This window comes from Papio anubis, chromosome 17 (genome assembly GCF_008728515.1).
Source record: "Papio anubis isolate 15944 chromosome 17, Panubis1.0, whole genome shotgun sequence".
NCBI classification, from domain to species: Eukaryota; Metazoa; Chordata; class Mammalia; order Primates; family Cercopithecidae; genus Papio; species Papio anubis.
Window position 1 is genome coordinate 350,485 of NC_044992.1, and position 17,502 is coordinate 367,986.

The 17,502-nt window shown below is 47.8% G+C and overlaps 1 protein-coding gene across 2 annotated transcripts in view; it reads right to left on the reverse strand.

The window, feature by feature from the left end:
• Positions 1 to 17,502, reverse strand: part of VPS53 (VPS53 subunit of GARP complex) — a 175,328-nt gene that overhangs the window by 40,554 nt on the left and 117,272 nt on the right. For both annotated transcript variants that reach the window (XM_031657228.1, XM_009189285.2), the window contains exons 14-15: positions 4,326 to 4,568; positions 1,525 to 1,672 (exon numbers count right to left, since the gene is read on the reverse strand). In XM_031657228.1, coding sequence (XP_031513088.1) covers positions 1,525 to 1,672; positions 4,326 to 4,568 — 391 coding nt within the window. The remainder of the gene's footprint in view (positions 1 to 1,524; positions 1,673 to 4,325; positions 4,569 to 17,502) is intronic.

The following is a 17,502-nucleotide window of genomic DNA, read 5'->3' on the forward strand; positions in this document are numbered from 1 at the left end:
AGGGGTGTGATCATGGCTCACTGCAGCTTGACCTCCCAGGCTCAAGCAATCCTCCCACCTCAGCTTCCCAAGTAGCTGAGACCACAGGCATGTGCCACCACACTCAACTAATTTTTAAATTTTTTGTAAAGACCAGGTCTCACTATGTTGCCCAGGCTGGTCTTGGACTCTTGGCCTCAAGCGATCCTTCCGCCTTGGCCTCCCAAAATGCTAGGACTACAGGCGTGAGCCACTATACCCTGCCAGGATTATCTATAAAAGCAAAATTTTGGCTAGGCACAGTGGGTGGCTCACACCTGTAATTCCAGCACTTTGGAAGGCCGAGGCAGGTGGATCACGAGGTCAGGAGATGGAGACCATCCTGGCTAACATGATGAAACCCCATCTCTACTAAAAATACAAAAAATTAGCTGGGCGTGGTAGCGGGCACCTGTAGTCCCAGCTACTCGCAGTGGCTCACGCCTGTAATCCCAGCACTTTGGGAGGCTGAGGCAGGTGGATCATAAGGTCAGGAGATCGAGACCAACCTGGCTAACATTGTGAAACCCCGACTCTACTAAAAAAACGGACTGCTCTGTGGCTCCAAGGCCAAACCCTGGCAGGTCATGACCTTCGCAGCTCAACACGACCAGGTCCCCAGGCAGAGTGTGCTGCTGCCTCTGCCTCTGGCTGGCTTACGTGCCACTGAGGGCCTTTGTGGACACACTTCCTGTTTGACCTGCTGTATTGCTGCCCTGGCTCACAGGAGCGCCAAGCTGTGCTGTCTGAAAAATCACTTATGACCGTCTTCCTGTGGTCTAGGCATCTGTAAACTACAAATACAAAGTGGGCAGAAGAGCAGAACCTTTCCAAATTACGTTCTTTCTCTTGGCCTCAGGGAATCCCAGCCCCAGTGTGAAAAGGAATTTCTAACCCCACGTTTACGGCTGAGTCAGAGGTTATTCTGGGTCTTCCTTCTGCCCCATCAGCTGCTGAACTACGGCCATTTGGGGGCCTCCAACAGAGACATCACCCTTTCCTGCCCCCCAGTTCCTGAACGTCAGCATCCCAAACAATGGCTGTTTGTTTAGGCAGATTGAAAATGCCTTGTAAATTTCAGAAGACATAAAAGCCCAGAGCATTCTGCCTAACTTTGTGACTCTTCTGAGCGTGGAATAACTGGCTGTGACTCGCCATCACCAAAGGCTGGGTCCTAGTACAGACAAGTCTGTTCCTGCTTCTCTCATACGGGCAGGAGTGCTACTGACCTACTTTTCCCGGGTCATGACCTTTGAGGAGCTTACACAACGCCAGGGAGGTGACCAGTCCTACTTTCTTGCCCAGTCTCCTTTTAACAAGGCCTGCCTGTAAGACAGCTGCCTGGGCAGCCTTATGGCTGGACGGTGAGCTTTCCTCTGTGGCAGGCCCACTGGTCTGACTCAGCGTTGTCTGTGGCCGTGGCAGGACGTACATTCTTACTCGCTGAGCAACGCGGCCCAGAGTTCAGGAAAAGGCGGTGGTGGGCGGGCAGCCCGGGCGGCTCACCTGCTGGGTGGTGGCCAGGCAGTACTCTGCTGTGCTCAGGATGCCGCAGATGAGGCAGAGCTCCTCCAGAGTGAACTTGGCTGCTTCCGAGCCCTCCTTTTCCTTCAGGAGGCTGCTGATGGTCAGCCCTCCACTGCTGGTTGTGGTTCTGAGGAAAAGGAACAGGAATGAGTCAGCCTGGAATTTCTAATTTGCTTCCTGAACTGGAAACTGCATATTTTAAGAAAAGAAAGGGGGGAAGTAAAGGCTGGACATGGCCCAAATCAGTCCACATACAATGAGTCCTTTTCCTACTGACCTTACCTTGAGTATCGTCTGTTTAGATTCTCTCACCATCAGAAATAGGAAGAGATGATTCCTATTTTAGTTAACCTGAATCGTCAGCCAGTCATTAGCCACATTAACTAGGACGGTCTAATATCCAAAGGCAAGGCTGTTGAGCTGCCCTCTCTTTAGCTCGGAATCTCCTGATATGCAGAACTCATTGGGGACCATCTGGAGCACGAAAGGTGGTTACCTACCCTGTTTCTTTCACTCAAGAAAAGTCTGCACTGGGACTTCTGTGTGCTTGTGGAGGAGGACACAGGCGAATGTGAAGACACGCCCAAGGCCCCAAGTGTCCCAAGAGACCAAAACCCCTCTCACATCCTCCTGTGACTACAGGTTTTGGGGGCAGCTCCAGCTCCTGAGTGAGTTCTATGGTAGTAACCACTCCCCACTCGTATCTGGAGGCTTCGGAATCCTCTGTTGGCTCCTCTCACCTTGCCCCCACTTCTGTGAACTGTCTCTTTACTGACAAAACCCCAGCTGAATATGCCATTTTTTTCCTGTTGAGACGCTGACTAATACACGTGGGAAAATGCTCCCCGGATGAAGTTAAACGGTAGCTGCAGGGAATAAAGCTATAAGCAGCACAGCCCCAATTCCGTGACACAAATAAACAAAAGCACGCAGATCACACACATTATGTATCTATCAAGAACGGAAAAATATATACCAAAAAGTTAAGTTTTCTTTGGGTAGTGAGATTATACATAATTTTTTTTTAAGGCAGAGTCTCCCCGCAACGCCCAGACTGGAGTGCAGTGGCGTAATCTTGGCTCACTGCAACCTCCGCTTCCCAGGTTCAAGCAATTCTCCTGCCTCAGCCTCCCGAGTAGCTGGGATTACAGGCACACGCCACCACGCCTGGCTAATTTTTGTATTGTTAGTAGAGGTGGGGTTTCACCATATTGGCCAGGCTGGTCTCAAACTTCTGACCTCAAGTGATCCACCCGCCTCAGCCTCCCAAGGTGCTGGGATTACAGGCGTGAGCTGCTGCATCCGGCCAATTTTTGTTTTTTTCTTTATGTGTTCCTATGTTTTCTAAGCTATGATGAACCTGTGCTATCTTGATAATCAGAACAAAAGTTATTAAAATTTTAAGACCGGGCACGGTGGCTCATGTCTGTAATCCCAGCACTTTGGGAGGCCGAGGCCAGCAGATCACCTGAGGTCGGGAGTTCGAGACCAGCCTGACCAACATGGAGAAACCTCATCTCTACTAAAAATACAAAATTAGCCCAGTGCAGTGGTGGTGCCTATAATCCCAGCTACTCGGGAGGCTGAGGCAGGATAATTGCTTGAACCCGGGAGGCAGAGGTTGCAGTGAGCCAAAATCACACCATTGCACTCCAGCCTGGGCAACAACAGTGTAACTCCGTCTCAAAAAAAAAAAAAATTTTAGTAATTTTTATCATAGTCAAAGAATTCTCATTAGTGAAACACCCGTCACTTCTATCTCCTGTGAGCACAGGATTTTATTCTCTTTCTTCCAAATAACGTGAAACTCCCATATGTGATACATTTTAGTGATAATGACAGAAACAAATTCCGGAATTCTTTTAGCCATGGGGGTGATCTGAAAATACTAAATTCACAAGCATTACTTTAGGTCATATTCTATTACAATCAAACCTATCATATAATCAAAACATCTCTAAAATCCTAGTTGAATGATCCACCTATTTCAATAGTAAGCAATATAACAATCTTCTAATACCTCAGGATAACACAATAGTCACCATAATTGGGGGTTACGCAGTAGCTGCCCCCAGTCCTACCGCATCGGAAACATTAGGCTCTCTCCAGCTCTAATGCATCAGGATAACACAATAGTCACCATAATTAGGAGCTACGCAGTAGCTGCCCCCCAATCCTACCGCATCAGAAACATCAGGCTCTGTCCAGCTCTAATGCATCAGGATAATACAATAGTCACCATAATTGGCGGTTACGCAGTAGCTGCCCCCCAATCCTACCGCATCGGAAACATTAGGCTCTGTCCAGCATGCGGGAAGTGCGCACCCCAAGAGGGACTTGGAACCTACTCAGAATGAGGAAAAAGCAGATTCATTCTTCCCACCCATCACTCCGGGGCATCATCTCACTGAATGAGGCTTGGGTGAAACTGCTTAAGCTATTTATCAGTTATTTCCACCACAACCTCACTTTTTGTGTGTGTGCCAAGTATCTATAGTTGAATCCATGGATATTAAATAGGTGTACAATGGGACAGGTTCCCTCGAGTCCACTGTGGTAAGAATCGCCACGTGGGCAGCCAGTGTGGACATTTCCTTTGGTGGTCTTGTCAGCTGTGGAATGTCAGAGAGGAAACAGCTTCAGGCCCTCAGGAACTCAGGAAGCCTGCTTTCTTCCTTGATACTCTCGGTGGTTCAGTAAACAACTTCAGAGTGGATTCCTTAAGGTTCCCATATTTAGGTCTATTTGCCACCACTCAGACTATGAAGAACAGGACTCACTTGGGCAGGTTGCCAGAGAGGATTTTCCAGGCGTATTCTCGGAGGTACTTCTGGAAAATGGTGGTCAGGGCGATCATGGGCTCCCCCGTACTGAGCTGAGAGCACTGCACCATGCACTTCTTGTAGTAGACGAAGAGGTCGGCGCAGCTGGGGAGCACGGCACCCCCTTCATCAGTGTTGGGCTTAGGTGGCCCCTGGGCTTTGAAATCAGCCACAAACCGATCTATCAGCTCTCCAAGGTTCCTAGGAGGAAAAGAAAACCCCAAAAATGTTATTTTACTTCAAGAAAAGTAAAGCAAATGTGCTTGTTTGCAATGTACATAAACTACTGCCAGAAGTAATCATTCCTACTGCATTTAAAACTTAAAATTGGATCAATTTTAATCAATATCATCATTCGCTACCACCACCACTCCTACAACAACAGCAGTAATAAAATTTGACGTGTGAGATTCTAATCTCTAAATCGATTGATATTTGCGCTTTATACTTTTCAAGGCATTTCATTATCACACTGGACTGCAAACCCCTGTAAACAAGATAGGGTATTATTGGTCCCGCTAAAAGAGGAGAGAATTAAGTCCTAGAAAGTTTATCACACAAGTTCGTGGCAGAGCTGAGCCTAGACTCCAACACTAAAGTAAGAAACTGATCCTTCTATCATATTAGTACCGTTTACCCCTCCACCAAGGAAAACCCTAACTAATGATAGTGATCATTTTCTGAACACTTAGGATGCACCAGGTATTACGTCCATGCTTTAAACACATCATTGAACTTCCTTTTTTTTTTTTTTGAGATAGAGTCTTGCTCTGTTGACCCAGGCTGGAGTGCAGCGGCATGATCTTGGATCTTGGACCACTGCAACCTCCGCCTTCAGGGTTCAAGCAATTCTCCTGCCTCAGCCTTCCATGTAACCGGGACTACAGGCACATGCCACTATGCCCAGCTAACTTTTATGTTCAGTAGAGACAGGGTTTCACCATGTTGCCCAGGCTGGTTTCAAACTCCTGACCTCAGGTGATCCACTCACCTTAGCCTCCCAAAGTGCTGGGATTACAGGTGTGAGCCACCACGCCCAGCTCATTTACTTTTTACAATAAACTTACATGGTATGTATTATTACTATCCTCGTTTTCAAAGAGTTAAGTACAGAAAAGCTGAGTACCTTGTCCAGTGTAATACAACAAGAAAACAGGAGAGCCAGGATTAAAAACTAAGCAGCCTGGCTCTAAGCTTCAAGCCTGAAAGCATGCTACTTCCTAAAAACAAAAAGGTTATGATGTCAGCAAATACTGAGACATCACGAACCTAAATGTGTCCAAGAGACAGATGCTTAAACAAAGAGAAACTGGGATATGTAATGGTTTCTTTCGCCTTCAAATGTCGTTTTTTCTTAGAATTTCCAGAATCAAAGGTGTAAAAAAATTTTAGGAAAAGAGAGGGTATGGGCAGAGCACGGTGGCTCATGCTTGTAATATCAGCACTTTGGGAGGCCGAGGCAGACGGATCACGAGGTCAGGAGATCGAGAACATCCTGGCTAACGCGGTAAAACCCTGTCACTACTAAAAATACAAAAAAAAAAAAAAATTAGCCGGGCGTGGTTGCGGGCGCCTATAGTCTCACCTACTTGGGAGGCAGAGGCAGAAGAATGGTGTGAACCCAGGAGGCGGCGCTTGCAGAGAGCCAAGATTGCACCACTGCCCTCCAGCCTGGGCAACAGAACAAGACTCCGTCTCAAAAAAAAAAAAAGAAAAGAAAAAAAATTAGCCGGGTGTTATGGCGCATGCCTGTAATCCCAGCTACTTGGAAGGCTGAGGCAGAGAATCACTTGAACTTGGGAGGCAGAGGTTGCAGTGAGCCAAGATCACATCACTGCATTCCAGCCTGGGCGACAGAGCAAGACTTAATGTCAGAAAAAAAAAAAAACAGGGTGTGAGCAGCTCCAGACTTGCCTCAGGCCACAGTGGGGATGAGAGTTGCAATTTTTCTCCCATTTCCCATTCAAACATCCCTGTAATTGTTCCACTGAACTGCGTCATCACCTGTGAGGGTCCAGCAGCGCTGCAGTAACTGCTTCTGCACAGCTGTGCTGGGTGAAGAATGGGAAGGGTTCCTACCACTCCCGACACGTTGCATCTTTTTAGGTTGCTGTTTAAGGCTATAGGAATCCAGCTGTGTTTTTAAAATGTATTTATATAATGGTAAGTAAGAAAAAGACAAGAACCACACATACCATCAGTTAGCAGGAATGGGAGAAAATTGACATTTTACTCAAGGGCTTTTGTTATTGAAAGTCTATTACAGGCCGGGTGCTGGGGCTCACACCTGTAATCCCAGCACTTTGGGAAGCCGGGGTGGGCGGATCACCTGAGGTCAGGAGTTCAAGACCAGCCTGACCAACATGGAGAAACCCTGTCTTTACTAAAAATAAAAAAAATTAGCCAGGCATGGTGGCGGGCGCCTGTAATCCCAGCTACTCGGGAGGCTGAGGAAGGAGAATCACTTGAACCTGGGAGGTGGAGGTTGTGGTGAGCCGAGATTGCACCACTGTACTCCAGCCTGGGCAACAAAACAAAACTCCGTCTCAAAAAAAAGAAAAAGTAAAAGAAAGAAAGTCTATTATATACAACCACTCTGCCCTCAAAGAACTTCTGGCCTAGGCTAAGTCTCTGTCTGTGGCGATAGTGAGAAAGCAGGGAAGGATCTCATTAGTTGACCTTGGAAAGCTTCATGGCCACCACCCTCGTTCCTCATAACCTCGCTTGCCTCACTTTTCCATTGAATCTCCCACCTCTCCTCCACAGCTGACCCAGCACTCCAGCCAGAGGTTCCTCGTCATGGCTCCCCTGCTCACCCACTTCCGGTCACTGGGCCTGTGCCTATGTGCTGTCCTGGCCAGCACGCTCTCCCGCCACCTGTCCACTCCCCTTTCCAGTTCATCCAGGTCTCACCCGCACCAGCTGCAACTTCTATCATCTGTCACCCACTGACACTTTATTTCACACTTTACCAGTGTGAGGATGCCATATACTCAGGAAACAACCTATTTTCTCCCATCCTGGGCCACGGCAGGCAACGCTAATCAACAAGGAGCCCCTTTTTCCACTGATCTCTCTTGTGATTCCAGAATCCTTCTTGAGACAGCACTCCAGCCAGTCACTCTATAAACTGAAGCTGGTACAAAAGGCGAAGGAGGCAGACTCATCCGTTTCGTGCATGTTAACACAAGCTCCCTGAGAGAAGGGATGACGTTTATGCTGGTTCTGCTGCCCCCAGCCCAGCCGTCATGCTAATAAGTAGAGCAAAGCTTCATGCTAGTGCTCAATACATACTTAGCTGATCAACCTCCACACTGTGTTCCTAGGGGACGGGAATGGAGGGTGGGAAGGTGGAAATGGGATGGAGGCCAGTGCAGTGGAGATCACGGAACAGAAGGCAAAAGATTCCCCTGGGGTCTTCTTACGAGATTCTAACCTCTAAATCAATAGTGCCAACCAAATCAAGGACCAGATCTCTGACATCCGTGTTTTTTTGTTTTGTTTTGTTTTTTTTTTGTTTTTTTTTTGGAGATGGAGTCTCACTCTGTTGTCCAGGCTGGAGTGCAGTGGCACAATCTCAGCTCACTGCAACCTCCGCCTCCCAGGTTCAAATGATTTTACTGCCTCAGCTTCCTGAGTAGCTGGGACTACAGGCACACGCCACCACAACCAGCTAATTTTTGTATCTTTTTTAGTAGAGACAGGGTTTCACCATCTTGGCCAGGCTGGTCTTGAACTTCTGACCTCGTGATCTGCCCGTCTCAGCCTCCCAAAGTGCTGGGATTACAGGCGTGAGCCACTGCACCCGGCCGACTCTGATGTGCTTCTGCTTTCATCACTCACCTGTTCCCCTAGAAGATGGATACTTACTTACTTGCTTCCTATTTCAGAGCCAATCCAATAAGTAAGATTATAAATTAATTATGATCATACAGCATAAAGAAAATTTTCATTTCAAAAAACTCTACAGATCTATAGTTTGTAGAATGTCTACAGGATGTCTACTCAGTTACTTTTGGCACTGTTCTTTGGAGTGGATGAGAAATAAACCAGTTGGGGAAACCTTCCCCTTCCTTCCATCTTTCACTCTGCGTCAGCATGCTTTGATGCCACATGAGACATCAGAAAATCAGTAGCTGGTATTTTACAGATCAGAATAATATAAGTTACCCCAATGGGAATGCATAAGGCTCATTAGTTTTGAATACATGATCCAATCTGATCACATTTCTTTTTTTTGTTTGTTTGTTTTGAGACAGAGTATTGCTTTGTCACCCAGAACAAAGTGCAGTGGCATGATCATGGCTCACTGCGGCCTCAACCCCCCCAGGCTCAAGCAATTCTCCTGCCTCAGCCTCCCAAGCAGCTGGGACTATAGGCGTGCATCACCATGCACGGCTAGGAGGAGGCCAGGAGTTTGAGAATAGTGTGGGCAACAAAGTGAGATCCCTATCTCTAAAAAAAAAATAAACAAATTAGCTAGGCATGGTGGTGTGTGCTTGTAGTCCCAGCTACTTGGGAGGCTGAGGGAGGAGGATCACTTGAGCCCAGGAGTTTGAGGTTACAGTGAGCTATAATGTCACCACTGCACTCCAGCCTGGACAACAGAGCAAGACACTGTTGAAGGGGAGAGGAGGGGAGGGCAGAGGAGGGGAGGGAAGGGGAGGGGAGAAGGAAGGAAATACCTTTCTCTCCAAATACTGCTGGGAGTTCCACTGATAAATTACGTGCCCTAGGAATGAAGACTGTTGCAGAATGGTATCAATAGAGGGAAAAACTAAAGTGAGGGAAAAAATATGCCATTGCAGACTGGGTTTATCCATGGATAGCAAAGGCCGTTTCTCTGGTGGGCCTGCAGTCAGCATTCACAGAAACAATACTCTAATTGGAATGTTAAGCAGTGAGGCACAGGGAGAGAAAGACAGTAGCCAGAAAATGGCAAGGCAGGTGAGCAAGGTCAAGGCAGCTGAAGATCCCCAGAAAGTTAGATAACTTTTTTTGTTTGTTTTTTTGAGACAGGGTCACCCAGGCTGGAGTGCAGGGGCATGACTGCAGCTTACTGCAACTTCTGCCTCCCAGGCTCCAGCGCTCCTCCCGCCCCAGCCACCTGAGTATCTGGGACTACAGGTGCGCACCACCACACCTGGCTAATTTTTGTGGGCTTTTTTTTTTTTTTTTTTGTAGAGACGGGGTTTTGTCATGTCACCCAGGCTGGTCTCCAACTCCTGAGCTGAAGTCATCCACCTGCCTCAGCCTCCCAGAGTGCTGGGATTTCATGAGCAACCACACCTGGCCCTAGAACTTCTTAATTCAAGGGTCCTCACACTAATTTGCACCCCTTCCTCTTCCCTTTTGCTGGGGCTGAGGATGTTGCTCTGGTGTGGCCAGTGGGGCTGGGGAGCCAAGGTGTGGCTTGAGCACAGCTGGCAGATGGGTTACATACAGGCAAACTGAGTAAATAAGTAAACACACTGAGCATGCTAGGACCCAAATTTCTCACTGTTGTAGAAGGCAGTTGCCAGTGTTGAAAGGGAGAGGCAAAAATAAACTCTGTGGGGTGAGATTAGAATTGGAAGCATCAGCATAAAACGCAGTTTCTAATACAGAAGCAGGTGCACACACAGCTATAGATGCATATATGTAGAAGCAGGTGCACACACAGCCACAGATGCACATACACGTATGTTTATACACATACATTTCTTAGCTCTCTCAGTCAAGGCAATCTGGAAGCAATGACACCGAACAGCAACAAGCATACTTGGTTACTAAATGTCATTCTCCACCAAAGGAACAAGAAATGCCTGGGGAAATGGATGACTCCAGGGCTGGGATGCAAAAGTACAGGATAAGCCTGGTATATTCTGTTGCGCCAGAGAGGAAGGAGGTGCTCATAGAATGATAGTGGCATGTAAAAAGGATGAAGAGCAGCTTAAAGAGGCTCCCACTGGCCAAGTCAGGGACAATTTGAGAACTAAAACAACAACAACGATTCCTGGAAGGAGAAACAGACACTAATGGAAAAACTGGCGAAGTTCAATCACAGTGTGCAGGTTATTAAATGGTATCGTACCAATGCTAACTTGCCAGTTTTCACAGCTCTGCTGCGGTTATATAAGATGTCAACATCAGGGGAAGGTGGGCGAAGAGGAACATAAGAAATCTGTACTATTTGTGAAATTTTCCTGTAGGTATACATTTATTTCAAAATAAAGTAAAAATAAAAGAGATAGTGATGCCTACAACCTACTAAATGAAATATAAAAATCCGTGAGTCCACGCTGACATAGATGTACGGGGGAGAAGTGAAAGCTTTTCTTAAAGTAGAATGCCAACTGATAAATGTAGAAGAAATGATGTAGCTAGAAAAATCACCATTTGACCCGGCGTGGTGGCTCATGCCTGTAATCTCAGCATCTAGGGAGGCCGAGGTGGGCAGATGACTTAAGGTCAGGAGTTCCAAACCAGCCTGGCCAACATGGTGAAACCCCATCTCTACTAAAAATAAAAAAAAATTAGCTGGGCATGGTGGCACGCACCTGTCATCCCAGCTACTTGGGAGGCTGAGGCAGGAGAATCACTTGAACCCAGGAGGCGGAGGTTGCAGTGAGCCGAGATTGTGTCACTGCACTCCAGCCTGGGCAACAGAGGAAGGCTCTGTCTCAAAAAAAAGAAAGAAAGAAAGAAAGAAAAATCATCATTTGTCAATCATCTTAGTAATAAATGACTCGATAAGTGAAAGATGAGGAAAAGGATATTGATAAAGTTTCAAGGTTTCTCCCAACACTTATTCGTAAGTAGAGATACCTGGTAGAGACAACATCTACACCAAGTAATAAAAACGAACACAACAGGCCGGGCGCGGTGGCTCACGCCTGTCATCCCAGCACTTCGGGAGGCCGAGGCGGGCGGATCACAAGGTCGGGCGCGGCGGCTCACGCCTGTAATCCCAGCACTTTGGGAGGCCAAGGTGGGCAGATCACCTGAGGTCAGGAGTTCGAGACCATCCTGACCAACATGGTGAAACCCTGTCTCTACTAAAAAAAAGAATACAAAAATTAGCCGGGCACAGTGGCGGGCACCTGTGGTCCCAGCTACTCAGGAGGCTGAGGCAGGAGAATTCTTGAGCCCGGGAGGCAGAGGCTGCAGTGAGTGGAGATCACACCAGTGCACTCCAGCCTGGGGAACAGAGTGAGACTCTGTCTCAAAAAAAAAAAAAAAAAAAGAGCATCACAAGTTTTGGGATAAACTGGCATTCTGTGCCTCCTGATATGAATTCCTGGGAACACAGGACCACCATTTATGATTCTGTATGAATCATAAATCATGAGGAAACATCAGACAAACCCAAACTGAGGGAAATTCCAGAAAGTAATTGGCCAAAACTCTTCAAAAATGTCAAGGTCGGCCGGGCGTGGTGGCTCACGCTTGTAATCCCAGCACTTTGGGAGGCCGAGGCGGGCGGATCACGAGGTCAGGAGATCCAGACCATCCTGGCCAACACAGTGAAACCCCATCTCTACTAAAAACACAGAAACAAAACTAGCTGGGCGTGGTGGTGGCGCCTGTAGTCCCAGCTACTCGGGAGGCTGAGGCAGGAGAATGGCGTGAACCCGGGAGGTGGAGATTGCAGTGAGCCGAGATCGCGCCACCGCACTCCAGCCTGGGCAACAGAGTGAGACTCCGTCTCAAAAAAAAAAAAAAAAAGTCAAGGTCATGAAAGACAAAGACAGACTCAATTAGTCTTCTGGGTTGAAGGAGACCAAAGAGACATGACGACTAAATGCAACCGGTGATCCTAGAGCTATTCAAACAGTCAAACAAAAACGAGCAAGACTGGGACAACTGCTGAAATGTGAGGAGGAGACCACGGATGAAGCAGTAATGCTGTATCAACGTGAATGCCCTGATGTGGATGGCTGTACTGTGGTTATGTAGAAACCTTGTTTCTAAGAAATATCTATTGAAGCATTAAGGAGTAGTGGGGCATCTTGTCTGCAGCTTGAGAACTCAAAGGTTCAGGAAAAAAGTACAGGTTGGGCACAGTGGTTCACGTCTCTAATCCCAACACTTTGGGAGGCTGAGGCCAGCAGATGGCTTGAGCCCAGGAGTTTGAGACCAGCCCGAGCAACATGGTAAGACCCTGTCTCTACAAAAAAAAAAAAAAAAAAAAAAAAAAAAACCCACAAAAATTAGCCTGATGTGGTGGTGTGTGCCTGTAGTCTCAGTTACTTTAGGGGCTGAAGTAGGAGGATCACCTGAGCCCAGGAGGTGGAGGCTGCAGTGAGCTGAGCTCATGCCATCGTACTCCACCCTGGGTGACACAGTGAGACCCTGTCTCAAAGAAAAGAGAAGGGGAAGGGAAGGGAAGGGAAGGGAAGGGAAGGGAAGGGAGGGGAGGGGAGGGGAGGGGAGGGGAGGGGGAAGAGAAAGGGAAAGAGAGAAAAAGAAAAAAAGAAAGAGAGAGAGAGAAAGAAAAAGAAAGAAAAGAGAAGAGAAAAAAGGAAAGGAAAAAGCATGCAGTGTCTGTGCATTATGTTGGGGGAGGAGATAACTGCTAGTGAGGAATCTGGATGAAGGCTATACAAGGGCTCTATGTATAATTCTTACAATTCTTCTGTAAGCTTGAAATGAGTTCAAAATAAACACCAATGGTAATGAGTTTACAGACAGATGCTAGGCTCTAGAAAAGCACAGGTTCTATTCTAACAAAAGTTCTTAGAGGGAACTCAGGAGAATGGGCAGATATGCAGTCACCAGTAACTTCCCCGATGGAGAGTGCCACAGAATGGCGTGAAGAAAGTACCTATGTAGAAACCTCTTTTGCAAGAGTCAGCCAGAGGAAATCACTATATCCCAAGAGTAGAAGACAGACTAACCTCCTCTTTGAACATACATAAAAATTGAGAAAACCATTTAAAGCATGTAAGGACAGCTCAGCCCAACCTGCTAGTGGCCATCCCCACTTCCTGCCTCCTCCCCGAGTACGGGCTCTACAGTCCTCCTACTGCTACTTGGCTTTTGGCTGGGGCAGGTGCTGCCGGAACTTTCCCTGGGCAGGTGGGAGGCTGGGGAGATGAGAGGGTGGATCCCATGCCAGGCTCAAGAGAAATCTGGTCACACGGACAAGGCCACCCACCCACATGGGAGTCCTGAAAAAGATGAGAGGCATGGCAGGGCAGGCACAGTTCCTGAGCACCATTTACTATGTGCGTGCTGAAGGGGAAAATGCCACCTCTTCTCCTCCTCGCCACCAAGTCCGTGAGGTCGGCCTTACGACCCTCGCGGTGTACAGGGGCTAGGAGCATGCTCAAGGTCCCAGTCTAACAAGCGCGAAGCCTCACAGCCAGGTCTGTCTGGGATCAGGCCCACGCTCTTTCCACCACACCGTGCTGTGTCTCTGTCATCTGGGAAGTTATGAATGGTCTCGGACTTTCTGAGTCAGAGCTACAGCAAAAGTAGTAATGTGCACAAAACCAGTCCCTGCCTGAGTTCCTTCTCCAGCCTCAGGGTTCTTTGACTGAAGGGAAGAAGCAGTTCCTAGAACTCCTTGAAATTACACTCAAAATAGTGTGTGCATGAAACGGATTTTTTTGACAAGAGGGTCTATGGTTTCCATTGGGTTCTTAAAAGGATCTATGACTTTAAATTGCTTAATAACGAGTGTGTTAGGCATTATTTTGTCTGATTCCCTCTTCTGACAGATGAGGAAATGGAGTTCTTTAACTCTGTTTTCTACTTCGAGTTATGGTGTTTATTCTGGAGCAACAGCAGCACAGCCTGCGCAGTTTCTGCTCCTTCCTTAGGGCTGCGGAAACTTCCTAGTGAGGCCATACAGCAGGGTAAGTGGCCAGCACTTCATTTTCCATAGGAAAACGGAGAGTCCCCAAGGAAGGGAGGCCTGGTTCCTTGCCCAAAGTATCAAGAACAATGAGTATACTTTGCATAAATCAAGGCCATGTGAAAACAGTGGATGCCAGAATTACAGTAACTCAGAAAAATGACCCTTTAGACCAGGTAGGTTTTGGGAAAGGATGTGGCTACCTCAGACATGTGCTTTAAACCCTGGGCCTTGGCTGGGCGTGGTGGCTCGTGCCTGGAATCCCAGCACTTTGGGAGGTAGAGGTGGCAGATCTCTTAAGCCCAGGAGTTCGAGACCAGCCTGGGCAACATGGCAAAACTGCATCTCTATAAAAGATACAAAAATTAGCCAGGTGTGGTGGTGTGTGCCTGTAGTCTCAGCTACTTCAGAGGCTGAGCAGGAAGGATGGCTGAAACCCAGGAGGCTGAGGCTACAGTGAGTCCTGACCATGCCTCTGTATTCCATCCTAGGTGACAGTGAGACCCCATCTCAAAAACAAATAAATAAAAATAAAATCTGGACCCAGTAACTTTTAAGCCTTTTAAAACTAAAAATGTGGGTTAAGAGAAGATGGGGCTTTGGCTGAAAATAGTCATCCAGGGGGTTGCTCAAAGACCTGTGACTCTAACAGAAATAACCAATCCTTTTTCCCGCCCCTCAGGGGTGTCTTAGTAACTTCCTGGAGGTAAACTGAATGCAGAAGACAGGATGCTCTCAGGGACAAAGCGGCGGAAGCCCCCACTGTCCCTCTGTGTGCCTGCTGGACACGCGCCCACGGGGCGGACAGCAAGGGCACCACTGGGCCTTTGCAAGGCAAATGACGGCAAGGCAACTTTTTTGCGGGGGGCTGGTGGGGAGACTTCCGTTTGATGATGGAGAAGCTACTGGGTAAGTTCACTTTCTGAGATTTTAACATGAAGTACTTTGTAATCGGGCATGAAAAATATAGAAGCAGTCCATAAAATCAAGTAGGTGAATAATATTGTTCCATGTGGCGTTTCTAATTGAAACATTCTCTTAATCTTACAGTTTAACATGTTTGAAATTAAGAATGTGCTCATCCATGATAGAAGCATTAAAAGGGGGGGGGAGGGGTGGAGTGCAATCAGACCAAAATGTGTAAATGCAATCCCAAAGGCCCTCCCTAAAAACCTATCCATTCCCAGAGAACTTCCCCCAGAACCTCAATGCGTTCCCACAGAACGTCCCTCAGAACCTAACGCGTTGCCAGAGAACTTCCCTCAGAATCTAACGTGTTCCAAGGAACCTCCCTCAGAACCTCAATGTGTTCCCAGAGAACCTCCCTCAGAACCTCAGTGCATTACCAGAGACTCTCCCTCAGGATCTAATGTGTTCGCAGAGAACTTCCCTCAGAACATAATGCACTCGTAGAGAATCTCTCTCAGGACCTAATGCATTCCCAGAGATCCTGCCTCAGAACCTAATGTGTTCCCAAAGAACCTCCCTCAGAACCTAACGCGTTCCCAGAGAACTTCCCTCAGGACCTCAATTCGTTCCCAGATAACTTCCCTGAAAACCTCAATGCGTTCCCAGACAACCTCCCTCCAAACCTAATGCGTTCCCAGAGAACCTCCCTCAGAACCGAAAGGCAACACCAAACAACTTACCTCAACATCTAATGTGTTCCCAGAAAACCTCGCTCAGAACCTACCACGTTCCCAGAGAACTTCCCTTAGAACCTAATGCGTTCCCAGAGGTCCTCCCTCAGAATCTAATGCGTTCCACAGAAATTCCCTCAAAACGTAATGCGTTCCCAGAGAACTTCCCTCAGGCCCTCAATGCGTTCCAGAGAACTTCCCTCAGAACCTCAATGTGTTCCCAGAGAACCTCCCTCAGAACCTCAGTGCATTCTCAGACAACCTCCCTTAGAACCTCAGTGCGATCCCAGATAACCTCCCTTAGAACCTAAGCGTTCCCAGAGAACCTCCCTCAGAACCTCAGTGCATTTCCCGAGAACCTCCCTCAGAACCTCAGTGCATTTCCCGAGAACCTCCCTCAGAATCTCAGTGCATTCCCAGAGAACTTCCCTCAGTACCTAATGCATTCCCAGAGATCCTCCCTCAGGACCTGATGCGTTCCCAGAGGACCTCCCTCAGAACCTAAAGCTTTCTCAGAGAACCCCCATCAGGATCTCAGTGCATTATCAGAAAACCTCCCTCAGGACCTAATGCGTTCCCAGAGAACCTCCTTCAGAACCTAATGCATTCCCAGAGAACCTCCCTCAGAATGGAATGTGTTCCCAAAGAACCTCCCTCAGAACCTAATGCGTTCCCAGAGATCCTCCCTCAGAATTTAATGCATTCCCAGAGAAATTCCCTCAGAACCTAATGTGTTACCAGAGAACTTCCCTTAGGACCTCACTGCGTTCCCAGAGAACCTCCCTCAGAACCTAAGTGTGTTCCCAGAGAACCTCCCTCAGAACCTAATGCATTCGCAGAGAACCGCCCTCAGAACCTCAACGCGTTCGCAGAGACTTTCAAGACCTCAACGCATTCCCAGAGAAACTCCCTTAGAACCCTTAGGACCTCAATGCGTTCCCAGAGAACCTCCCTCAGAACCTAATGTATTCCCAGAGACCTTTCCTCACAACCTAATGCGTTCCCAGAGAACTTCCCTCAGGGACCTAATGCGTTACCAGAGAACCTCCCTCAGGACCTAATACGTTCCCAGAGAACTTCCCGCAGAACCTCAAATGTGTTCCCAGAGAACCTCCCTTAGAACCCAATGTGTTCCCAGAGTACCTCCCTCAGAACCTAACGCGTTCCGAGATAACCTCCCTCAGAATCTCAACGCGTTCTCAGACAACTTCCCTCAGAACCTAGTGGGTTCCCAGAGAACTTCTTTCAGGACCTAATGCATTCCCAGAGAACTTCCCTCCCTTAGAACCCAGTGCATTCCCAGAGAAACTCCCTCAGGACCTAATGCCTTCCCACAGAACTTCCCTCAGAACCTCAGTATGTTCCCAGAGAACCTCCTTCAGAACCTAATGCGTTCTGAGATAACCCCCTCAGAATCTCAATGCATTCCCAGAGAACTTCTCTCAGGACCTAATGCGTTCCCAGAGAATCTCCCTCACAACCTAATGTGTTCCCAGAGAAATTCCCTCACAACCTAATGCGTTCCCAGTGAACTTCCCTCAGGACCTCAATGCATTCCCAGAGAACCTCCCTCAGAACCTAATGTGTTCCCAGAGAACCTCCCTCAGAACCTAATGCGTTGCCAGAGAACTTCCCTCAGGACCTCAGTGCGTTC